This window comes from Musa acuminata, chromosome BXJ1-8, assembly GCF_036884655.1.
Source record: "Musa acuminata AAA Group cultivar baxijiao chromosome BXJ1-8, Cavendish_Baxijiao_AAA, whole genome shotgun sequence".
NCBI lineage: Eukaryota > Viridiplantae > Streptophyta > Magnoliopsida > Zingiberales > Musaceae > Musa > Musa acuminata.
This window is the reverse complement of record NC_088334.1, coordinates 1,804,290-1,830,364: the sequence shown is the minus strand read 5'-3', so window position 1 is coordinate 1,830,364 and position 26,075 is coordinate 1,804,290. Positions and strand designations below refer to the sequence as shown.

The window sequence follows — 26,075 nt, the reverse complement described above, 5'->3', positions numbered from 1 at the left end:
CTACAAATGAAACGACCTAGGAGCTAGAGGAAGAAATGAAGAAAGGTTATCCTCATCTTTTCGCTGAATGAGGTATGATAAATTTAGAGGACTAAATTTTCTTTTAAGAAGGGGAGAGTGTAATATCCCCCATTTTTAAAAATTTAATAAATGCTTATTTGTAAATATGAGGATTATTTAATAATTTTTTTATATTAAATAATATTATAATAGAAGTTTAATATGATTTATGAAAGTTTCAGATTTAAGTTATAAAAAAAAAAAATTTAGTGGACATGTGTCACTAGCTAGCCTAATGGTGCCACCTAAGTTTGCTCTAAGGATGACACCTAGCACTTTTCATGCATGCTTACCACCTTGAAACTTTACAACTCTTGTGTTAACAAAAAGTAATTAAGTAAGAGATTAAAGGAGAAACTAAATGTAACCTTCAGATGCTGCATCCAACGTGAGTTTAAGAAGAGAAGAGAAGGGAAGAAGAAGAAGAAGAGGAATTGAAGAAGAAGATTTGATTGAGGTTTTGCATCAACTCCCCCCATTTGGGAATCAAATTTGTTTAAGGCAAGTGTTCTAACCTCTTCCTACAGAACTCCTAATATTTGTTTTCCTTTTAATTCTTCATAATGCAAAAGATTTCAGCTTAGTACTGCTAGTCATAAGTGCCCAGCAAGCCAATCACGTGAGTGATGGCACGTGTGACTTGATACAGAATCTTTTTGCTTATTATATTTTTTGGCGTATATCACTTTATAACTATTGCATAAATGCATATGTATTGTGATGTCCTTGGATTTGTGCAATGGGAATCGGATCGTGATGAGATCACGATAATGAGATCGATTCACCTTTAAACACATATCCTAAATAATCCCGGTCATAGGTTACTCGAGAGGGACATCGTGATAACCGGATAGACTGGTGTGCTGTATACCCGTCCATATGATGGATGCAGCTGGTCTCATAGCTGCTCGTGTAGGGACACTAGGGATACAGTACAGGTGCTCATTGGAGAATGAGTTCACTGATTGATCCGCTTACGGAATGCTGGATGGTTGATGATGCCTTATTGTCAGACAACGATTCCGTAGTCCTAGTGGTGTATCTGGTTCTTAGACTTGAGACACCAAGGATGTCCTGTATGAGTGCTCCACTCTTTGATACCAGACTTATAGGTTTGGCTGTTCCCAGATCTAGTACAGCTGGTCATTGGGAGTGGTAGTCGACCTTACGAGGGCTATTGAGTGTCGATAGAGGATCATCCACTCTCGGTATCATGAGAGGAATATCCCATGTGTTCTTGCTCAGACAAATCCCTGGCCAGGGTCATTCGGGTTGAGAGAGAAAGAGTTCTCCGGGAGAATCCGATTAGAGCGAGACTCAAGTAGAAACCGTATGGGTCTGACAGCACCATGCTCGATATACGGTCTCTGGGATATTAGATGGATGAGGGACTATAGGTACATGGTAACTGAGGATAGACAGGTCCAATGGATTGGATTCCCCTGTATCGTCTGGGGACTACGGCGTAGTGGCCTAGTACTTCCGTAGTCGATGAGTCGAGTGAATTATTACAGAGATAATAATTCACTTAGTTAGAAGGAGTTCTGACAGGTATGACTCACGGCCAGCTCGATATTGGGCCTAGAGGGTCACACACATATGGTAGGCATTGCGATGAGTAGAGGTTCGGATATGAGATATCCGACGGAGCCCTTGTCTTATTGGATGCAGATCCAATACCCACTAGGGAAAGGACCCATTAGGGTTTTGACACGGGATCTCTATAAATAGGAGGGATTCACAGCCTCATAGGCTAGAGTCTTTGCTTGCCCTTCCTATTCTCCTCTCCCTCTCCACCTCAGAGTAGGCCTGGAGTTTTGAGGAGCGTCGTCGCAACCCTGCTGTGTGGATCACCGCTAGAGAGGAGGACGCTTGACCTCCTTCACCCTCTCCTGAGGATCTGCAAGGAAACAGGGATATACGATCTCCCTAGGTAACACAATCTCTATACGCAGTTTTGTGTTTTGCGGATTTTGCGCACCAATCTTCGCACGACGACGAACATCTTTTTGGGAATCGGGGATTTTTGTTTTCTTGTTCTTCCGCTGCGCATATGATGTCGCCCCCCATGATTTCCCAACAGTGGTATCAGAGCCAGGTTGTTCGTGCGAATGATTGGTTTTTTGAACTGCGTGTGTTGTGTTTAGGAAGAATATTGACGTCAAAATCGTTGACGCAAAAGCAAGGAAGGGCAGCAACAGTTGTTGCCCTCGATCTGCATGCCTGCAGCCAGCCGCAGCCACAGCCAGGCAGCACAGCGCCGGCGCATGCGCAAGCGCTGTGCCTGCAGCAGCCGGCCGGCGGTCTGCTTGCACAGGCTTGCGGCCGGCGGGGCTGGGAGCCCGCTCGGTAGAAGCGCCTGCGGCCACTGAGCCCGCGGGCAGAGGCGCCGCGGGGCAGCAGCGCGGGCTGAGGCACCGCAGGGCAGCGGCGCCTGTGGCCGCTGCTCCCACGGGCAAAAACCCCGCAGGGGCGGCCGCCAGCGAGACAGCACCACCTGCGGGCGCTGACTCGCGGGCAGAACCGCCCGCGAAGGCGGCGGCGCCCGCGGGGGCGCCCACCTGCAGCGGCAGCGACCCCAGCGGGCGTGCCACCTGCAGGCGAGGGCAGTGCCCTCGCCCTCGCCGCACAGGCCGCCGCCAGCAGGGTGGCGGCGGCGGCGGCGCAGCAGCGAAAAGGGGAAAGGGTATTAGGGTTTTCTGCGCAAAAGACAGTTTTGCCCCTCGGAATTTGAGAAATTCCAGTTTCTGTCTTTTGTCCAAATTACGAAAATACCCTTAGGAATTGAGAAATTCCCTATATATCCCTGATTTCAGAAAATATTAATTAATTAAAAGGTTTAGTTGATTATTATTTTTATTATCTAGTAGTCCTACATAATGACGATTATTTATACATGTGATGTATGATGAGTGGACGGATGATCATGGACCGTGTGATGTGTGTACTTGTGATTATTATTATTGAGGTCTGTGAACCTCCATTATATTTCTCGTTTATTGTCGGGCCTGCGTGCCTATGATTAAGTTGTAATCACATGAGGAGGCGCAGCGGGAGCGTGGAAGCCATAGCGGGACCCACGAGACGGACGATCGTGATGCATGAAGATGCATCAAGATGTCGACGGAACCAACGAGGACGAGATGGACGATCACAAGGCATGGAGATGCACCGTTGCACACATAGATCTTGATGTGAGTGATTAGGCCTACTGGCTCGGGCCTAATCATATTAGGTTGTGGTCCATGATCATCTGGTGTGATTGCTTATACACATACTAGATATGTATATATATTTGCATGCGATGTAGATATATATTAAATATGTACATGTGTGACATGTCATAATAGGAGACCAAATCATAGAAACATCTCTCGATAATATTAAGTCGGTAAACGTGAGGCAATTAGATTGACCCACGTGGCCTTCCATCGTTATGAGTAGGAACCGAATCCCGGTGTAGGTTGAGTTGGTCGAGTCCCTCGAGACTCACCTATATCGCGATTCGCTATCTTGCTTACGACATAGAGATGTCACCGGTGACCTGAGGGCATGATATGCTTGGTCGAGTCCCTCGAGGGTATATCATCAAATCAGACTCATCTTGTAACGAAGGTGTTGACTTAACCGAGCATCATGGTTGGTCGAGTCCCTCGAGGCCATGGTGATTCGGCGGCCGAACAGGACGGGAATCACAAGGAGTTGTGATCGGCAAGAGTTGCCTACCTTTTAGGCTTAGTGTGATTGGTCGAGTCCCTCGAGGTTACACTAAGACGCTGATTGGATCCTGATCCCCACTAGAAGTCTGCCGGAGACTTCCGTTTCACGTGCTGAGGGTGTCGCGTGACTCGTTAGTAAAATAGTGGGAGCATATTAAGATAGAAGTCCATATCTTGATAGTTTATTTCTTGCAAAATCTGCATGTTATTCATTTTTGCTACATCTTTATTTTCAGAAAATGTCGCTTTCAAATCCCTTACGTGGCATACTTGATGTCAACCGCCTCACTGGTCCAAATTATACGGATTGGCTCCGTAACTTGAGAATTGTTCTCACAGCGGAGAAAATCGTGTACGTCCTTGATACAGTGATGCCTACGCCCGAAGAAGGGGCAAGCGAGGATGAGATCGCTCGCTACGTGAAGTACATTGATGACTCCACTCTTGCTCAGTGCTATATGTTGGGCTCTATGACTCCAGAGTTACAGAGACAACATGAAAAGATGGATGCCAGATCCATTCTCCTACATGTCCGTAAATTGTTTGAGGAACAGGGAAGGACTCAACGATATGAGATATCCAAGAGCCTTTTCCGCGCTAGGATGACTGAGGGAACACCGGTTCAGAACCATGTCCTAAAGATGATTGAGTGGATAGAGAAACTCACAGGTCTAGGAATGGTCCTAGAGGATAACTTGTGTGTGGACATTGTGCTTCAGTCCCTACCAGATTCCTTTTCACAGTTCATAATGAACTTTAATATGAACAAGCTTGAGGTGACTCTCCCAGAGCTCCTCAATATGTTGAGGGAGGCAGAGAGTACTATTAAGAAAGAGAAGCCAGTTCTCTACACTGGTGAGACCAGAAAGAAAAGGAAAGCAGAAAGGTCCCTTAAGAAGGGAAAGGGCAAGGGCAAACAAGGTAAAGCAAAGGTTGCTAAGAAAGACCCAACAAAGGACAAAGGCCAGTGCTTCCACTGTGGTAAAGATGGGCACTGGAAGAGAAACTGCAAAGAGTACCTTGCAGAAAGAGCGAAACAAAAGCTTGATGAAGCTTCAGGTACATTCATGATCGGTCTCCATTTGTCAGACTCTTATGATAACACATGGGTATTAGATACCGGTAGTGCTTATCATATATGTAATTCGTTGCAGGTTCTGGCAAGGCCTAGGAGACTAGAGAGAGGCGAGATGGACCTCAAGATGGGTAATGGAGCAAAAGTTACTGTTTTAGCTGTTGGCGAGGTCGCCCTACATCTGCCTAGTGGAGCTTTTATTGCATTAGATGCATGTTATTTTGTTCCTTCTATTATCAAAAACATTATCTCCATTTCATGTTTAACAGTTAGTGGATATAAATTTGTTTTTGAGAACAATGGTTGTTCGATATTATTAGATGATAAGATCATCACGAAAGGAACATTGCATAATGGTTTATTTATGTTAGACACCACTCCACATATCATGAATATAAATATGTCCAAAAGGAAACGAGATGAGTTGAACAGTGCATACCTATGGCATTGTAGGCTAGGTCACATCCATGAAAGAAGGATTCAAAAGTTGCTAAATGATGGATATCTAGATCCATTCGACTATGTGTCATATGCAACTTGTGAGCCTTGCATTCGTGGAAAACTGACCAACTCTCCATTTAGTGGAACTGGAGAGAGAGCCACTGAGTTGTTGGAACTCATACATAGTGATGTATGTGGACCCATGTCAACTCATGCCATTGGAGGTTACTCCTACTTCATTACATTTACTGATGATTTCTCAAGGTATGGATATGTGTACTTAATGAAGTACAAGTCTGAGGCCTTTGAGAAATTCAGAGAGTATAAGAATGAGGTGGAGAACCAGACTGGAAAGAGTATCAAAACTCTTCGATCAGATCGAGGAGGTGAGTACTTAAGTACAGAGTTTACTCACTTCCTCAAGGACCATGGGATATTATCCCAATGGACACCTCCTTATACACCTCAGCTCAATGGTGTCTCTGAAAGGAGAAATCGTACATTATTAGATATGGTACGGTCCATGATGAGTTTCGCTGACCTACCCATCTCATTCTGGGGATATGCCCTAGAAACCGCAGCTTACCTTCTGAACAGAGTTCCAACTAAGTCGGTGGTGTCTACACCATATGAGATATGGAAAGGGAAGAAGCCTGATCTTAAAGTAGTTAAGATTTGGGGCTGCTCTGCCCATGTTAAAAGACACAACCCCGATAAGTTAGAATCAAGGACAGGGCGATGTAAATTTGTGGGATACCCCAAGGAAACTTGTGGGTATTACTTCTATCATCTCGAGGACCAAAAGGTCTTTGTAGCTAAGAGAGCAGTGTTCCTTGAGAAGGAACACATTCTTGACGGAGACAGTGGGAGAATGATAGAATTGAGCGAGGTTGGAGAACCAAGCTCGAGCACCACTCTACAGCCCGAGTCTGTTCAGGTATCTAATACACAAGTTTCAACTTTACGCAGGTCTGATAGAGTATCCCATCCTCCTGAGAGATATGTGGGACATATTAGAGCAGAGGATGTAGAGGATATTGATCCTCAGACCTACGAGGAGGCTATTATGAGTATAGACTCCGGGAAGTGGAAAGAAGCCATGAATTCTGAGATGGATTCTATGTACTCCAATAAGGTTTGGAACCTAGTTGATGCACCCGAAGGTATTGTACCCATCGGTTGCAAGTGGATCTTTAAGAAAAAGATCGGAGTAGATGGAAAGGTAGAGACCTATAAAGCAAGGCTAGTGGCTAAGGGGTATCGTCAAAGGCAAGGTGTTGACTACGACGAAACTTTCTCACCCGTAGCAATGCTAAAATCCATCAGAATTCTATTGGCTATTGCAGCACACTATGATTATGAGATCTGGCAGATGGATGTAAAAACCGCATTCCTCAATGGGAACCTCGAGGAGGAGGTGTATATGATGCAACCTGAGGGATTCGTGTCCAAGAACTGCCCAGATAAAGTGTGTAGGTTGCTTAAATCCATTTATGGACTAAAGCAAGCTTCCCGAAGTTGGAACATAAGATTTGATGAGTCAATCAGATCTTATAACTTCATTAAGAACGAAGATGAGCCTTGTGTGTACAAGAAGGTAAGTGGGAGCGCTATTAGCTTTTTGGTGTTATATGTGGATGACATCCTCATCATTGGGAATGACATAGGAATGCTATCCACAATAAAGGCTTGGTTATCTAGACACTTCTCCATGAAGGACTTAGGGGAAGCATCATATATCTTGGGGATTAGAATCTATAGAGATAGATCCAAGAGGATGCTTGGCTTGTCCCAGTCCAGGTACATAGAAACCATTGTCAAAATGTTTGGCATTGAAAATTCTAAGAAAGGGCGAACATGGATATGATACCTTATCCCTCAGCAATAGGGTCTATCATGTATGTCATTCTATGTACTAGGCCTGATATAGCGCATGCTCTGAGTGTCACGAGCAGGTATCAGGCGGATCCAGGCTTGGAGCACTGGAAAGCAGTAAAGTGTATCCTTAAGTACTTGAGAAGGACTAAGGATCTTTTACTAGTATATGGAGGTAATAGCCTTAAGGTTGAAGGCTATACTGACTCAAGTTTTCAGTCTGATGTCGATGATAGCAAGTCGAATTCAGGGTATGTGTACACCTTGAATGGAGGAGCAGTGTGCTGGAAGAGTTCCAAGCAAGATACCACTGCTGACTCGACCACAGAGGCGGAGTACATTGCTGCATCAGATGCAGCAAAGGAGGGAGTCTGGTTGAAGAAGTTCATCACAGATTTGGGAGTCGTGCCGGATAGTGAGGAGCCGATTTCCCTATATTGCGACAACAACGGGGCAATTGCTCAAGCGAAGGAACCTAGGTCTCATCAGAAATCTAAGCATGTTCTGAGGAGGTTCCACCTTATCAGAGAGATCGTGACCCGAGGAGATGTAGCAGTGGAAAGAGTTCCATCCGAAGATAACATTGCAGATCCACTAACAAAGCCATTGTCTCAGATTGTCTTTGAGCGTCACAGGGGTCTGATGGGGATCAGACACATAGGTGATTGGCTTTAGGTCAAGTGGGAGATTGCTAGTCATAAGTGCCCAGCAAGCCAATCACGTGAGTGATGGCACGTGTGACTTGATACAGAATCTTTTTGCTTATTATATTTTTTGGCGTATATCACTTTATAACTATTGCATAAATGCATATGTATTGTGATGTCCTTGGATTTGTGCAATGGGAATCGGATCGTGATGAGATCACGATAATGAGATCGATTCACCTTTAAACACATATCCTAAATAATCCCGGTCATAGGTTACTCGAGAGGGACATCGTGATAACCGGATAGACTGGTGTGCTGTATACCCGTCCATATGATGGATGCAGCTGGTCTCATAGCTGCTCGTGTAGGGACACTAGGGATACAATACAGGTGCTCATTGGAGAATGAGTTCACTGATTGATCCGCTTACGGAATGCTGGATGGTTGATGATGCCTTATTGTCAGACAACGATTCCGTAGTCCTAGTGGTGTATCTGGTTCTTAGACTTGAGACACCAAGGATGTCCTGTATGAGTGCTCCACTCTTTGATACCAGACTTATAGGTTTGGCTGTTCCCAGATCTAGTACAGCTGGTCATTGGGAGTGGTAGTCGACCTTACGAGGGCTATTGAGTGTCGATAGAGGATCATCCACTCTCGGTATCATGAGAGGAATATCCCATGTGTTCTTGCTCAGACAAATCCCTGGCCAGGGTCATTCGGGTTGAGAGAGAAAGAGTTCTCCGGGAGAATCCGATTAGAGCGAGACTCAAGTAGAAACCGTATGGGTCTGACAGCACCATGCTTGATATATGGTCTCTGGGATATTAGATGGATGAGGGACTATAGGTACATGGTAACTGAGGACAGACAGGTCCAATGGATTGGATTCCCCTGTATCGTCTGGGGACTACGGCGTAGTGGCCTAGTACTTCCGTAGTCGATGAGTCGAGTGAATTATTACAGAGATAATAATTCACTTAGTTAGAAGGAGTTCTGACAGGTATGACTCACGGCCAGCTCGATATTGGGCCTAGAGGGTCACACACATATGGTAGGCATTGCGATGAGTAGAGGTTCGGATATGAGATATCCGACGGAGCCCTTGTCTTATTGGATGCAGATCCAATACCCACTAGGGAAAGGACCCATTAGGGTTTTGACACGGGATCTCTATAAATAGGAGGGATTCACAGCCTCATAGGCTAGAGTCTTTGCTTGCCCTTCCTATTCTCCTCTCCCTCTCCACCTCAGAGTAGGCCTGGAGTTTTGAGGAGCGTCGTCGCAACCCTGCTGTGTGGATCACCGCTAGAGAGGAGGACGCTTGACCTCCTTCACCCTCTCCTGAGGATCTGCAAGGAAACAGGGATATACGATCTCCCTAGGTAACACAATCTCTATACGCAGTTTTGTGTTTTGCGGATTTTGCGCACCAATCTTCGCACGACGACGAACATCTTTTTGGGAATCGGGGATTTTTGTTTTCTTGTTCTTCCGCTGCGCATATGATGTCGCCCCCCATGATTTCCCAACAAGTACCAAACCGTTCTTTCCTTTTGATACAAATCCATGAATCTGAAATTTTTTTGGTAATCTGACCTCTATTCAATATTTCGGTCATAACATTTTGTAATAAACTCTGATTTAGACAAAACCTATTCCATTTGAAATTAGACTCAAATATCTTTATTTTGACACTAAGATTGAATGATTCGGAGTTTAAATGACTACTAAGACTTCTGTTTCAATTAACCCTACAGATTCTGCAAAATAGGGATTGAAATTTCTGACCTTCTGTTACTAAATTGCTCATAACTCTCTAGAGAAAATTCTGAATTAAGCAAAACTTAGTTCCTTGGAAACTAGATTCGTGTATCTTTCTTTTGACACCTAGTTGGAAATTTTGAAGTATGTTTGCCTTCTAAAACTTCTGTTTAAATCGATTCTATCAAGTCTGCAAAACAGGGATGATCAATTCTGACCTTCCTTTACTCTATTTGTTGTAACTTCCTGTTAAGAACTCAAAAAATTATGAATCTGAGTTTATCTGAAAATAGATTGAAACAGCTTTCCAATGACACCTATTTTTAGTGATTTGGAGTATGTTTGGTCACTCGAACAATTCAGAAAACGTACCATTCAAATTCTGTCATAGTTGAAAACTTTGTTGGGTTTTGCCTATTCAATTTTCATCCTATTGTAAATATGATTTCTACTAAATTCTTCTTCAATTGAGCTTTATATTAGTCCTTTGAAGTTCTTGTATTGTTCATCCTGAAATTATTGTATAACTGAAATTTATTATGTAATGCTTTGTTTGCATTTCCTTGTTTGATAAGGCACATGCATATCTTCGTTGTTCCGCATGTGTTTCTGATATGTGTCAATGTTATTGTTCATACTACCCTTTTGTACTCTGGTGTCTTGTGGGATATTGTGAACCTTTGCCAGAAATGGTAAAGGGAGTTATGCTTAGAGCCCGCGATTGCTCTGCCGGCCCCATTGACTTCATTCAGACGTGGGTGGATGGAACTCCCAGACGTGGGAGACTTATGCTTGGTGGTCATCCAGAAATGGATGAATCACATTATGTATGTGGTCCCACAGCGCCATCTATGCTCATTGATATGATATCCAAAGTTTTGTTTATGAGTTCATATTATGCTTTGGATAAAAATGGAATGCATGCTACATCAAGAATGACATACAAGCTTGTGTTTATTATTCGGTTCACTTGTTATACTTTGAAGTGTTTCGTTTGTCATTATTATGCCCCCAAACACTCTTATACCTTTGGATATGCACCTAAATACTTCATGTGCCATTTGATACATGCCTAAATGCTTCCTTTGCCAATGAAATGCTCTAATTTCCTTTCTCCTATTGTTATGTCTAATGCCTGTTTTTGAACGAGGTAAACCTTTGTGATTTTATATCAAAAGAGATGACTTCAAATGAACACTTGTATTTCTACTTTTGTATCTTGATACTAAGCTTGCTTGAACTTTTCCTATCGCCATGGATATGTTAGACGCTTGCTGAGCTCTTTATGCTCACCCCGTTGCTATATAAATTTTTCAGGGTAGCTTGTCACACACTGAAAAGCTAGAATTGGGTTAAAGCAGTGAAAGGCTAGAAGATTTTTAAGCTAATCTTTGTTGGATGATGGTTTTTGTTGTATAGTAAACTTTACTTCTGATGTAATGTTAAGGATCTGTTGATACTTATGTGTTGTAAAATGTCAAAGGACCGCTCATGTGTATGGAATGATAAGTTTAAGATGTGTAAGGATAAGAACTCATGGTAAATAATTATCTTTTTGTGATTGTATATACTTCTATGATTATGGATTTGTGTTGTGGTTGATGTTTAGTTGACTTGTCTTTGGATTTTGTGAATCTCTAAGTGAAGTGGATTATGATTTATGTAATGTACATGTTTATGAATTGTGAATATTGATTTTTGAATGATTCTTAGTATCCTCAAATTGTTAGATTGGATCCTGGATTGAATTGATGATCAATTATAATATTATTGATTTTTAGACAGGGTCACACTTCCTGAATGCGATAATTCAGGGGGGCGTGACAGTTTATGATAGGCTTGCGACCTTCTAGATTCCTCTGGTCCCTCGTGGAGCGACCCCCACCACAGTACCAGATATGCTCCAGCGGGCTAACCAGTACGTCGCGACGGAGGCCTGGGTGGCCGTGAGGAGGAGTGACTTTTGGCAGCGAGCTCCATAGAAGAAGTCAAGCACCCGCGGTGGCTATCCGATGTAGTCCTCGTAAAAGGAATCTAGGCCTTGCCTCAGTCTCTTCCGAGCGAAGGCTCAGTATCTACCTGACTGCCTCCCGGCTCGCGGTTAGCTCTGGCCTAACCCCCTTCTGTATTTACACGGCTCGGTCGTAGACTGCCCGAGTCCACCTCAGTGCGGCCTGCCCGCATGAGCCGTGTCCTTCGGCCGCAGTCTGTCCAAGACTGCCTCTGCGCGGTCTACCCGCCTGCGTCGTGCTCCTCGGCCGCATGTTGTTCGAGACCACGCCTGCGTGGCCAGCCCGCCTGCGTCGTGCTCCTCGGTTGCATGTTGCCCAAGACCACACTTGCGCGGCCAGCCCGCCTGCGTCAAGCTCCTCGGCTCCATGCTCCCCGAAACCACACCTGCGCGGCCAGCCCGCCTGCGTCATGCTCCTCGGCTCCATGCTTCCTGAGACCACACCTGCGCGACTAGCCCGCCTGCGTCGTGCTCCTTGGCTCCATGCTCCTCGAGACCATAGCCTCCGCTCGGCCTGCTCTACTGAGTATGCTCCTCAGCCGCACACTACCCGGGGTCACCGCTGCACATCCAACCCTTCTTAGTTGCTAAACTCCACGATTCCCACACCCCTGGCAACAGACCGGCAAGACGCCCGGCTGGGACAGTTTCTTAAAGCCGAAGCCATGCCTCGGACCCCCCTTTACAATGACCGACGCATAGCTTCCTTCGGGGGGGGGGGGGGGGGGGGGGGGATATGATGAGGGTAATAATGGTGATAAGACTCGGGTTGACGTTAGCTGCCCCAGATGACGCCTCGGTTGGCCTGACACCACTTAGTCAAACAGATCGGAACGTCGACCGAGGCACATTAAATATCCTGGCTCGGTCCTTCACGCCACGCCAACACCAGTGTCAGACGCTACCAGGAGTACGAGCCTGCCCCCTACAAGCGGGCACATCAGAAAACAGTAAGCTTCCCTATAAATACCCTCGCATTCTAAACGGGAAAGAGAGGACGACAACCAACAAACCCGCTACGACTGCTCACTAACTTGATCGTCAGAGGGGTCGGGCTCACTAACTTGATCGTCAGAGGGGTCGGGCCGAGCTCCCCCGACCCGACCTTTGTGCAGGTGCAAAGCCAAAGGTCCCCACAGGATGCGCAGGTGAGGAGTTCTTGCCCGGAGAGGATAGCGACCCCATCTTGATCGGAGCACCGGGATCTCGACCACCTCAACAGTCTCGAGGCACGTCCCAGGGAGATCCCCGTCAGCCGGATCCGAACCAAACCGTGTCGGTCCCGAGGCCACGACTTAAAGTTGTTTAAGCGAACACAGACCATTCAGAGTCAACGGACATAATCAACGTAGGACATGTTCACGACTATCTATGGTGTAAAATGGCATAAAGTATAAGAAAACAAGCGTTGATAAACTTAATGCCCTATACATTGACTGCCTAACCAATTCTTAGTTCTTCGAGTTTGCATGACCCACTCATCTACTGCCCTACGATGCCCCGAGACGAGCAGCGGTGACACCGGTCCATTATTCTGGTCAGTATTGTCCGAAATCGGCTCCATGAAACTGCTGGTCTGACTGCATCTGAAACAGGGAACTATCGTCACAAATAACATTACCATGGAGACCGGCATCCTGCGGATTCTGAACCTGCATTGTCATCCCATATGGTGCTGCTCCAAACTGCTGTTGCATGAACTGGTTCCTCGCGCGCACCGGTGCATTAGAAACACCAGCAGCGTCATTTCGTTGCAAGGAGAAGGTCCTTGGCAGAGTAGTCGAAGTAGCCTGCGCCTGCGGTGTGGGAGTCCGCAGCCGAGCGGCGGCGAGCAGCTCGTCGTGTGACAAACTGGCAATCGTAATGTCATGAATGCTGGATCTCCTCTTGTCTTTGCCGCCCGAGTTTTGCCTGTTGAAGTACTTCTGGGCATGGCTGGCCACCTGAGTGGGCGTCCTGGTGGTCACGAAATTTCGAGATATGTTTCTCCAGTCCCCTTTGCCATGCGTCGAGAGACCCATCAGAAATAGCCTGCAAAATATGTTGACGAGCAAGATGACCTTAGACAATAAACACATGCCAATACGACGAACAGGATGTGGGTGGGAAACGTACTTGTGCTCCTCTTCACTCCACGGCACTCCTTTCTTCCTCTCATGCTCCGATGGTGCCCTCGGCGCGGACCTCTTTCCTCTGGCACAGGAAGGCTGCTTTGGCGCGTAGCAGTCCTCCGAGTTGGACGCGAACGATGGATAGTACGAGGACCGCCCAGCTTCTATCGCATTCAAGTCGTCGATGAGACGCTGGTAGTGGATGTTCACCTCCTCCACCGTCTTGCCCGGCACGCACGCCGCCACCTTCTCCCAGCGGTCCGGGGTGTCTTCTTCGAAGTCGATCAGGGCGAGCTCGAATAGCTTGTTCTCTTCCCAGGTCCAACCCCCACCACTCCGGTCAGGGACCCGACTCGAGCACGTCGATTCCGTCATCGATCCTGTCGACATCTGGAGATCTCGCGGAGGGCACCCTCTCCGGTTTCGCCTAAAAATCGAATCTTTAACTCGACTCAACGTGGGAGTAGGCATTGCGACGGCAAATACAGCAACAAACTCAACAATAACAAGAGAAATCAAAACCCACCCAGATCGTTTCCGTCGGACTGAGACGGAAATCAAGCAGGGAAGAGAGATCGAAGACTGGAAAGGAACGACAGTCGAGACATTTATTGTCTCTCTCTCCTCCTCCTCCTCGATCGACCGTGATTGGTGATTGGTGATTGGCGATTGGCGATTGGCGGAGCTTTGTGGACTCTCGAAACAGTACGACGCTCTCGTCTCCGTTTATATCAGCAACGGAAGGGGAGGGGCAAAAAGGAGAAGTCGTGAACCAACAGGTTGTTCTGGATTCCCCATGTTTAACGGAGCAACTGGAATTTATTAGGTCTGTTAATTCGGTTTAGATATTTCTCTCGGCACGCCCTCCTCCCTAACAATCGCCGCGGCCTTCAAGTACCCTCCGAAACCACCTCGCGGCGTCACGAGCTCGGACACCACGCGATTACGTGTACGGCATCGAGACACAGAATCAAAGACATATCCTTAATTAGATTAAAAGTATGTGAGTAATATCGGTATTATATTATTATTGTTAGTATTATCTATTCTCGATCCATTTAAATTAGATTCTGAAATCTTTTAATTGGATTTGAAGTAGATTTAGCAGGAAAAGAGGTAGTCGAGTCGATAAAATATCCAACACTAAGTCAACTTTTCATTGCATCTTGATCAACATGTCAACAGATGGATCCTACTTTGACAACATTCAGTCAATGTATATCCAACACATCATCAGGAATCAGGGCCGATGAGGAAGATGATGTGGCGCCAATAGAGATTGACCCAGCAAAATCACTAATTCACAATTCTCATATTTGCCACGTGATTCCACGAACCGATGATACTTAATCATGATCCCGAATTCGATAATCATTTAAAGTATTATAAAAAGGGCTCCTAAATATTCTTTGTGACATGCTCGCTACAATTTCAAGTTGATCCAAATAGATATGATGGGTGATCAAATCATTCGACTCTTTTACCGATTTAAATGTTGAAAGGGTTAAGCCACCGACATACTTCTTACCAGGTCTTGCTATATATTTTTGACAGCTAATTCCCTTATATAAATCTCTATTGGATTCAAACCCAACTGTACATCCAACAATTATTTTATATATATATATATATATATATATATATATATATGTATATATAAGGAGGATATTACCAACCATTTACCATCCGTCACGTGTTCAAGTTGAAAGAAAAAGACAAAGGCTATTCATCATTAGACCACTCGTATGAACAAGGGTCTAAGACAGATGATTATAAGTTGTCTCATCCTTATCGCCCATATAGAGAAAAAGTCAAGAAGAGATTGTTAGGGGCGATTGAGGGCAACATCCATAAAATATTTTGCTCATTTATTAGGGGCGATGATACTTAATCATGATCCCGAATTCGATAATCATTTAAAGCATTATAAAAAGGGCTCCTAAATATTCCTTGTGACATGCTCGCACTAATTTCAAGTTGATCCAAATAGATATGATTGGTGATCAAATCATTCGACTCTTTTACCGATTTAAATGTTGAAGGGGTTAAGCCACCGACATAGTTCTTATCGTGTCTTACTATATATTTTTGACAGCTAATTCCCTTATATAAATCTCTATTAGATTCAAACCCAACTGCACATCCAACAATTATAATATATATATATATATATATATATATATATATATATATATATATATATATATATATATATATATAATGAGGATATTACCAATCATTTACCATCCGTCACGTGTTCTCTGCATGACTTTCAAGTTGAAAGAAAAAGACAAAGGCTATCCATCACCAGACCACTCATATGAATAAGGGTCCAAGACAAATGATGGTAAGTTGTCTCATCCTTATCGCTCATATAGAGAAAAAGTCAAGAAGAGATTGTTAGGGGCGATTGAGGGCAACATCCATAAAATATTTTGCTCATTTATGATTATATATAAAAGCATATTTTTTAGCATAGTGGAAGAGGAGGGATCATTTTTTACCTTTCCCATTCATATGCACCTATCTAGGGTTATTAACTTCAGTATCAAATGGATCGGGTCAAGAAACCTCTCTCGATCTTAGCCTTTGCGTAGGTGGCACATCGGAAGCTCAATGTTTTTACATCAGAGACATATTGGACAATCCTGCGTATGCATAATTGGATTACGTCAAGCTGACCAAGACGTCAATGATATCTTCCCATAATAGGATCCAATATCATAAGAATGCCCACCCATCAATCCCCTCAATGAACACTTGAGCGATGAGACTTTGCCCCAAACCCATAGTACTTTTATCCGAGGAGAGATAATAATAACCCTTTCGCGCACATTGGTGTATTCACCTTAGCATAGATACCGATGCAATACTAGTGCCTATTCAATGACCCAATTCTCTCATCCCCAAGGATGGCCCCAAGCCACCTACTCATCCATGTCAAGTTGTTCTTAAACCTCACTAAAAAAAATACATATACTAATAAGCATGATATAAGTTATTACTCTGCTTTTGCTCTAGTTGATCCAATAGGCGGAACCACCAACTCAGTCATAGACCTCAACTCCACCACCATTGACACTTGTCGAGATTCCCTGACCTGACGTGGTGCTGACATCCCAGGAGCGCCCGAGACCTATTAAACCATTAGTCGACGAGGCACTTCGATCCTTGATTATAAAATTCAGTAGACTACACCACTCTTAGTTTGCCTCCTCTGAATTCAAGGCTGAATCAATAGACTCGATGGGGGATTCCTTATGGATCTAATTCGGGCAAATATATCGATGCTTGGAGGAGATTCGATGAGAGTTTTATGGCCGAAAGGAAAAGCATTGATCAACTCCACCTCGGGTCAATCATCGTTCACTTAAAAAATCCAGGAGGAATCAATTCCAAAGAACTTTCATCTCCCATCCTTGGAAGCATTTGATGATAATGCTGATCCGATGGAGTACTTTATAGCTTTCCATACTCATATGTTATTATATAATACCTTGGATGCTCTAATGTGTCATGCCTTTCTCACTATCATTAAGAGGTCAAGCATGAGAATGATACGCTCGTCTAATGTCAGTGTCCATCTACTCTTTCACCAAGCCAGCAAGGGATTTTAAACTTTACTTTCTCATGTACGTATGCGCTCGGCCTTCAATGGTAACACTCCTCAGACTTAGGTAGTAAGAGGAAGAAACATTCACAAACTTCGTTGTATAAGTCATTAATGAGATCCGAGGCACGTAGTAGATACTTATTCATCACTCATAATATAGACCTTCATAATGAGGCTCAAGCCCTCTCATCTCTTTTAGTTGTTGATAGAAAGATCACTAACAATTATACTCGAGGCACTTCAAATGGCCAATCAACACATTGCTATCGTGGCAATAGTCTCAGGCAAGCATAAGAAGTCACACAAGAGGCCAAAATATGAACGACCACAATCAACCTTGATCTTGAAATCATCACGATGGAGGAAAAATGAGCAACCTGAGTTACCTCACCCAACGTCCAAGCTGACCCCTCTAAATATGATTAAAATTATAGTTTTCCGAGAAGAGTCTCTTAAGGGACTTACCCAATGAAGACCTTGTTAATGAAAAGAGACAAGTCCAAGTTTTATTGATTTCATCGAGATTACAACTACAACACTAAAGATTATCATGGTATAAAATAACAGATTGAAGAGCTCATACGATAGAGACATCTCGAGTAGTTCATCTGAAAGCATTAAGAACCCTCACCTTGACCTCATGGGCTAGAGAAAAGGTAAATTGATATCATCATTAGTCGATCGATCTCAAGGGCAAAAAGAAGAGACCACCACTTTGCAGTTCATCTAACTACTTCCTGAGCTTTGCCAACTCTAGAGGGGCTATACAGTATGGTGATATTGCTGGAGGCTTAACTCTTGACTCTAACTCAATGTGATGATCTACACCTCTATGTGATGGTAGAGTTTTTGGCAACTCAAGTAGCATAACGTTTGTAAACTCCTTCAAAACGTTTGACACTATAGTAGATTTATGAATGACCTCCACATCAAGTGGCTCCAACTTCACAATAGCTACAGAAGTTAATTCACCTTTTTATACCCTCTTATTCAATTGTAATGTTGATATTTATTATGGGTCCTTAATTCATCCTCGAGAAACCAGAATCACATAAGAGTTGTCACCTCCCATTAGGTATAGGGAGTTTAGGAACGATATTAGCACCAACTTCGCCACATAGATAAACTCTATTTCGAGAATTACTTGGAAGCCATCAAGTGACACCAACATTATGTTTGTACTTCTGCTCCATATCTCGATCTTGATGAGTATCCCCTTTGCTAACTTGAAGATACGCTTAGCCTTCGAGTTCACCACCTTCATCCGACTTGAGTTCATCTCCAAGTTTAGCCCAAATCGTCTTGCTTCTCGGTCGGTAATGGAATTGTGGGTAGCACCCGTGTCCACCTTCGCATGGGTTGTTTAGTCATTTAGCTTGATGTCCATTTATATTAGCTCACTACTCTTTGCTTTCTGTGGCTTCATCTTTATGTTCTCCCTCACTTTACCCCACAACACATTCAATAAAAGTATTGCTCCCATCCGAGGTTCTTACGACTTCTCATTATCGCTATTAGATTTCGAACTACTTGAACTAAGGACAATGGCCTTGCTTTTATTCGATTTAAGGGGGTGGATCGATATTGTTAAGGTATTTAGTACTTACTTTTATAAGCACTCTCTCACTATATGCAGTCCTTCGCACAAGACGCATATGCTGGGTTTAGGTTTTGTGGCATTGCCTTTTAAGTTTGGCCCTTTGTGGAAACTCTTTTTCTTTTGCTTACCTCCAGACTCCTTCCCTTAGGAATATTTGGGTGGGTGATTTCTTGGAGATTATTTCTTCTTCCCTAAGTCTTCCGAGGAAATAAAGTCGATGACTTTTCTTCCCCAAGTCCTCCAAAGAAATAAAGTGAGCCTTTCCGCAACTATGATTGCCCAAATCACATTAATGACATCCCTTCGATGCAATTCCTATTATGCCCATAGCCTTAGGCCATCAAGGAAGCTGAACAACTTGTCCTTCTTGGATATGTCTTGTATATCCAGCATCAGTGTAGAAAATTACTTCACATAGTCCTGAATAGAAGTACTTTGGTAGAGTTGTTTTAATTTTCTTCTTGTGATGTACTCTATGTTATTGGGTAGGAACTAGGTTCTCAACTCCTACTTTAAGTCCTCACATGTGTCAACTCAACACCAACCTTATTGGATCTCTTCCCAATGTATTCGTCGTTAAAGTTTTGCATCCTAATTCAGATACATGATTGCTATTGAAACTTTGATTTTTTTTAGAATCAGGCCTTGTAACTTGGAAGTACTTTTCCATGTCAAATAAGAAATTCTCGAGCTTCTTCGTATCCTTGGCACCTCCGTAACAATGCTGCTCAAGTGACCTCAAGTTTGTGGTGGAGTAAAACTAGTGTTGCTTCCTCCCGCATTAAGAGCCCTTTGAGCAATGTAACCCTAGACATGAGTTCCACCATGACTTCATGTAGATGTTGCATGGAGTCTTTGGTGTCTTCTGTCAATCGATCGGTTAGGGACTCCACCTTATTAATCTAAAATTATACTTCTTCTTATGAGTTCTCTATCCTAAGAAGTCTTTGTAGGTCTCAGTAGAGTTCCTCTAAACTTGCTCGAAGAATATCGAAATAGATTTCCTAACTATGACTTATTTTCTCGATTGACGATCTTAGAGATATCTTAGATAATCTTATGTATGCAGTTTTGGACTATGAGATAAACACATCAACAATTATTTTTCGTTATATATATATATATATATATATATATATATATATATATATATATATATATATAACTTGTAAGTAAGTTGATCGGATCCGTCCAAACTTATTCAAGGGCAATGTCTTATAAGTTGATTTGGCTAAAACATTCGAGTGGTTGAGATCAAAGGGAGCGTAGAATTAACGGTTTTGATGAAGCCTCTATAATTTCTTTATACAGCTCAGTCTGCACAGAGTTTCGCTCGTCCTTTTTCCACCCACGAAAAAGCAAACCACCGACCTCTTTCCCCTCGGTCAGAACGAAGTAGGAAGAGAAGAACGAGCTGCTTCGTCGCCGCCGGATCATGATCTCCGACCCAGATCGTCCCGTCGCGGGATCCTCTCCTCGATCGCTAGCGAGGCAACGATCCGTTCATGATATCTTCGGAAGTGGAATCGGTAAGTCCCGCAGATGCAGATTGCCATCTCTCTTGCTTTCTTTTCTTGTTTTGCTTTCGCTTCCTGGGAAACCCGATTCTTTGTCTTCATCGGTTGCTTCGATCCGATCATCAAGCTTCTGCATCGGGACTGTTCTTCCAAATTCCCAGAGTTGCTGTAGAGTGTAGTGGGCAGCTGCAACTCTTGTTTTCTGATGAAGTTTATGAGAACATAAAGCTATGCTTTTTTATGTCAATTGTTCGTCTCCTCCGTTTTAATTTGTCTCTATCAGCCTTTAAATCCTCAGAACTTGGGCGAACCTTGCCCTATTCCTGCAAATATTCCTCGGTTTGGGTTTGTGGAGAGAGTCAATATCAGAATTGGGGATGGAAATAGAATAGCCAGCTGCTTTTCTAGCTAATAATGCATGTATCATGATCAGTGGAATAACTGGAACTGCGATTGACAGTTGCGGATGTGATCCTTTGGAGGAGAAAGGATGTAACAATAGGGATACTTGTTGGTGCACTGGCTTCATGGGTGGTCTTTGAAGCAGCCGGATATACTCTGCTGTCTCTTGTTTCAAACGTTCTGCTGCTGCTGATTTGTGTCCTCTTTGCATGGGCGAAGGCTGCGGGAATCCTAAACAGGTAAACCTACTCTGTCGACTGTAGGACTTCGTTTGATTCACCTCATTATGTTCTTGTAGCTTTTGAGGATTAGAAAGCAGTTTATAGATTAAATGCAGAAATTAGCTGTTCTTTTCTATATGATCTGAATTCTGATATAAAAAGCACTTTGCGATCATCTTTGTAAGTTCTATAAGACTGTAGGATTGTTGTTAGCAGGTTTTGTTCTCTGGCCAGTTCATCCAACAGTCACTCTTAATTAATTGGTTAGGAATGACCCCAACCAACTCTGAAATAACTCTCAGTGTCCCTCATTTGTCGTCCTGGTGGAAGATCGACCGCAACAAGCGAGAATAAATTTGATGACCAAATTACTTCATTACATCAACACTGATGATTTTTGGAAAGCAAAGGATGTACATGCTAGAAACCGAAACAAAGTAGGCTGATCTGAATCCCTGATGATTTTTGTCAAAGAACTTAACCAAGTATGATCTCACTACTTCCAATATGAGAATAACCAAACACAATAACCTACCAACCAGCTGATCCAATTCAAATCGAGTTTCCTCAATTTTACTCTGAGAACAACAAATCTGTTAATCAACAGGAAGATTGAAATGAAGGGAAAAGAAAAGCATCATCTCTAGAGTACAAAAAAAAGGTTAATTATTTGTGCGCGAGAAGTACAGCATATGATTTCCATTTTGAAGTCGAAACAAATTTGCTAACCAGCTGTTTTTCACTTGTTATTTGAGACTTAGGTGCTTTGATCCGAATATAGATTTGCTAGTTGCATTTCTCGACCATTCGTATCGTGATCTCCATTTATTTGCTGACATGAAAGCAGGCCTCCTCCACCCATACCAGAGATGCACCTCTCAGAAGAAATGACACATGAAGCTGCAGTTTTTGTTCGATTCCACATGAACATGGTCCTGTCCGCTTTCAATGATATTGTGCAAGGAAAAGACTCGAAACTGTTCTATACGATAGCTCTATGGTTATGGCTGATCTCTTTTGTTGGTGGTTCGACTGATATCCTTACTTTGGGTTACACAAGTAAGTGCTCATGGCACTAGATGCCTCTAAATCTTTGAGAGAATGTTTTAGGAGAACTACTAAACATGGATTACTGTTACAAAGTGCTGTGTGTGAGGTGGTCTTAGTTTTAATTTGTAACCTCATGCAGTTCCCTAGTAAACTGCAAATTTGAGAGATGGAGAGTGGTTCTTAATGGTCCAATGATCCATTGATGAACCGAGTGATGGCAATCTGGTTTTCATCATTTTATCATGACTCATGAAATGTAATGCCAGGGCATGTTCAAATACATTAATTTCTTCTGCAAATTATTGAGCTTGCTGATTGGTATTAACTTCAATATCGTTCTTTTTCTTCCTAACAGGCGTCGTAGTCATGCTAACAGTCCCGGCGCTGTACGAGAAGCACGAAGATGGCCTCGACAGACTCACGAAGTTTGCCTGTAAGGAGGTGCGGATGTATGAGAGGATCTATTCAGAGTGTCTTGGCAAATACTTCACCAAAGCTAAGAAGTGGGCTTTGGAAAAGAAAAAACTACTCACTGATGTATGATTATATTAGGGAATTTTGATTCAAGGTTTCCCCATTTAGCACCTTATCAAGAAGGGTTTGAGTTAAGTCTGTAGCATCGGAACAAACTGGCCTTCCCAGGAAGGATTTTAATGGATTCCATTTTAGGGGTGAAAGCTATGCATCCATATCTTTGGCAGGGAGCAAATTGTTGTAGAACTAGAAATTTGATGAAAATAAAATGAGTATCGCAAACGAACATGAAATGTGGATTACAGGTCGATTGGTGCACTGAAAGAAAGCAAGCCCTTCGACCAAAAGCTAATCATAGTCTTCGATGGCGAGGAGGAAAGCTTGATATGTACATTATTAGTGCATGTGCTACAAGCCTGGATCTTCGGTACCCAAATCACTGCCATGTCATATCGTACCAATTAAATGCGAGACATCAAGATTTGTTCTCGAGAAGGATGCCAAGAAAAAGGGAAAAAGGTCCCAACCTCGTTGACTCCTTCCCCAAATGTCGGCTTTAATTTCAATGTTGAATCAATGTGCTGTGCTGTGCTGTGCTGTGCAGCAGGTACTTACTTCACTCGAGTTGAGTGAATTGATGCTCATTCATGTTTGGGTCAAACAAAAATCATTATGAAGATGAAAGCAAAATGAAATGCTCATATTAATAAAAGCAAGAACAGAGTCAACTCTGGTAGCAGCAAAACAAAGAACTGTGGCTGTAGAGAGACTAGGTACCAGATCAGTATACGATTCACCACCACATCACAAGGCTGAAGTGGCAAGTCATGGTATTCGAGCAAAATAGGTTGGATCAAAACAAGTACTTGAGATTGTATCAATCCATGCAAGTTGCTGGTGATAATGAGCAATGAATTATTGTTCTCCACATTAGCAGCTGGATTTATGCAGAGCAGCAATGAATAGATGTTAAGAAATATTGAGAATGATGCAAAATTGTAAGGATTAGATCATGCAAAGTCGAATGATCCAAGTAGAATTGTCGTCTCATGCAGGGGTTAGATTAAATCCAAACACTTATCATCTACCAAAAAACAATTCTTTGTACTGTTTTCCTCAACTTGTAATCTATCCACCATCCATGCCAAAACATGGAGGGTTAATACATTGGAAGAATCTTTTTGGTCTTCCAATATCGATAGGTTGATTGTTTTGCATACTTCGGTCTGGAGATGCATATGCACTACCACACCAAGATCATCAGGTCTAACAAAATATTGCACGAAACAGCTGACTTCTATTACAGGGATAAACAGAGTGCAAATGCAACAGTTCATTTCTTGATGGAGATCATAGCATTCGATGAAGTTTGCTACAAAAGCTACAGTTTCCATCAAACAGACCTACATGGAAGTTCAACGTACCATAGAAGCACAAATGTACACAAGCCAGAAGACATTCTTACCTTCCAAATGCCTAATTCTTACTTAACGTTGTCGAGACACGTATCTCCAGCCGATACGATCTTTCCATATGCAACACCCACAGGAGACTCTACGGGAGCCACCGGACGCCGAGCGGCGAGCACAGCCCACACGAGCATCACGAACAACGCCAGCATTGCACCACAAGCAGCAGCAAACACCATCGCCATGAAAACCCCCCAAGGAGAGGCCTTCCTTAGATGGACAGAAGGGCTCTCGGTGGATCGCACAAGGAATGAATCGGGATTCAGAGGCTCCGAGTGCATCAGATACGGAGCTCCGTGCTTCACTGCAAAATTCCACGAGTATATACTGCTGGTGTGAGTTGAATTCCCACTGGAAAAGCTGATGCCCACAAACACTGCCTCCCGCCACAGAACATTAGACAGATCGATCGAGTAAGAGATGGAAGAGTTCCTCGGCCTTGGATCCCTGGCTTGGCTCAGCCTCACCTCTATCCTCTTCGATTCCCCGTCGTAGTCAATCCAAGAACGCAGCTTCTCTCCGCTGTTCAGAATCAGACCAACTTCAGTAAGGTCGCTGCTCCTCGTCAATGGTTCTCCCTCGACATCGATTTCGATGAAGCTTCCACCTAACTCACCAAGTTTCTCGACGTTGAACCTCCCAAACCTCACTGCAACATCACCGGTCGAGCGCCCAAGCCGATCCCTTTCTGCTGACACCAGAGGAAGACCGCTCGGTGACAAGAAGAAGGCTAGGGAACCACCGTCGCCCCGGGAGATGGAGAAAGAGAAGGAGGAGGAAAACCCAGGCTTGGTCCCCAAGAATCTGATGGCTTTCCTGTACGCGATCCGCCCTGAGCTCGAGTACGCCGGCTGCGCGATCCTGACCGCGGAGCCACTCATCTCGGCGTCCCCGTAGAGGGAGAAATCCGAGTCAAAGCTCCGATTTTTCTCCAATCCATCAAAAGAGAAGGAGAAATCGTGGTCCTTGTCAGCCGCTTCGCAATTTCTATCGGACAAGGAGACGACGAAGAGAAAGACGACAACGACGACGAAGGTGGAGGCCGGAGACGGCATCGCCAGCGCAAAGATCTGGCAGCCTAGGGGTAAGTTCCCTTTCAAAGCTCACAGTGTTCTTCTTCCATGGTACGAAAGCCCCAATTCCAGAAAATGCTCTAGTGGTGGATCTGCGGGTGGGTAAGAGGTAGGGTTAGGGCTCGTGCTTAAGAGAAAGGGGCATTAATGGCGTGCGAGGACTGGACAGAGCCCAAGAAGAATCTCTGTTGGTTGAAAAGAAAGAGTATCGACGCTGATGAGACTGGACATCCGTCTGATTTCTCACTTGAACAGATGGACGGACGGATGCTGAGTACCGTTGAACTTTTATCTTTTCGCACTATAAAATCCCGATCCTGCTATACCGTCTCCGGACGTGGTTACCATCGTGGGACCCATCCATTTGCCAATAGAAATGCAGCGTTTAACGCGCCTCCCGGTCTCCTTACCGCTTCGCCACCTCTTAACATTTCTAGCTTTCGATGCCACGCTGCTGCCAGCCAACGGGACTGCTTGGCGAGCTGGTCCTCCTCCTTTCCTGCTCGAAGTCGCGGCTCTGCGTCTCGCAGTGTTGCGGGAATTCATGTGATCTCATTGGAGGAGGAGGCACAACGGTGGTAGCCGAAGCTGGTTTCATAATCGTGCGCGTCTCGTTGTTGCTGTTCAGGTCCACGCCAAATGCAAAAGAAAAGAATACAAGGAACAAACAGTGTTCCTCGTTATTTCCACGAATGGACTACAACAGCAGGTGAATGACCACGAGTGGACGACAACTTGTTATTTCCCTGCTCGCTGTATATAACGAGCAGGTTTGGTTATGGATGCTTTCACATGCAATAATACTGGATCAGTCGCGGTGGGATCCCCATTTCGTCGAATAGTTTATGTGCATGCACCGGACATTTGATGCTCAATCTCATCAAATGAATAGTTATAGTGCAAGATTTTTACAAGCTCGATGAGATTCATTTGATATATGATGTGAAAAT

At 43.9% G+C, this 26,075-nt stretch overlaps 3 protein-coding genes across 4 annotated transcripts; 1 reads left to right on the top strand and 2 right to left on the bottom strand.

Annotated features, from left to right (window-relative positions):
- Positions 1–12,935: 12,935 nt before the first annotated feature.
- Positions 12,936–14,392, bottom strand: LOC135584674 (transcription factor DIVARICATA-like). Of its 2 annotated transcripts, XM_065081240.1 has the most exons (3): positions 14,233–14,392; positions 13,711–14,133; positions 12,936–13,626 (listed from the first exon to the last, which is right to left on the bottom strand). In XM_065081240.1, exons 2-3 carry the CDS (start codon positions 14,094–14,096, stop codon positions 13,134–13,136), a joined length of 879 nt encoding a protein of 292 aa, XP_064937312.1. In that variant the 5' UTR covers positions 14,097–14,133; positions 14,233–14,392; the 3' UTR covers positions 12,936–13,133. The 2 variants fall into 2 exon arrangements, with proteins under 2 accessions (XP_064937312.1, XP_009412979.3); XM_009414704.3 differs by having other exon boundaries at positions 13,711–14,392.
- Positions 14,393–20,260: 5,868 nt separating this feature from the next.
- Positions 20,261–22,865, top strand: LOC135588900 (reticulon-like protein B12). Its single transcript, XM_065081239.1, has 4 exons — positions 20,261–20,448; positions 20,897–21,077; positions 21,907–22,118; positions 22,465–22,865. The coding sequence occupies exons 1-4, from the start codon at positions 20,355–20,357 to the stop codon at positions 22,650–22,652; spliced, it is 675 nt and encodes a 224-aa protein (XP_064937311.1). The 5' UTR covers positions 20,261–20,354; the 3' UTR covers positions 22,653–22,865.
- A 1,201-nt stretch (positions 22,866–24,066) lies between these two features.
- Positions 24,067–25,107, bottom strand: LOC135588860 (L-type lectin-domain containing receptor kinase VIII.1-like). The gene has a single exon (XM_065081210.1). The coding sequence runs from the start codon at positions 25,105–25,107 to the stop codon at positions 24,067–24,069; it is 1,041 nt and encodes a 346-aa protein (XP_064937282.1).
- Positions 25,108–26,075: the final 968 nt, after the last annotated feature.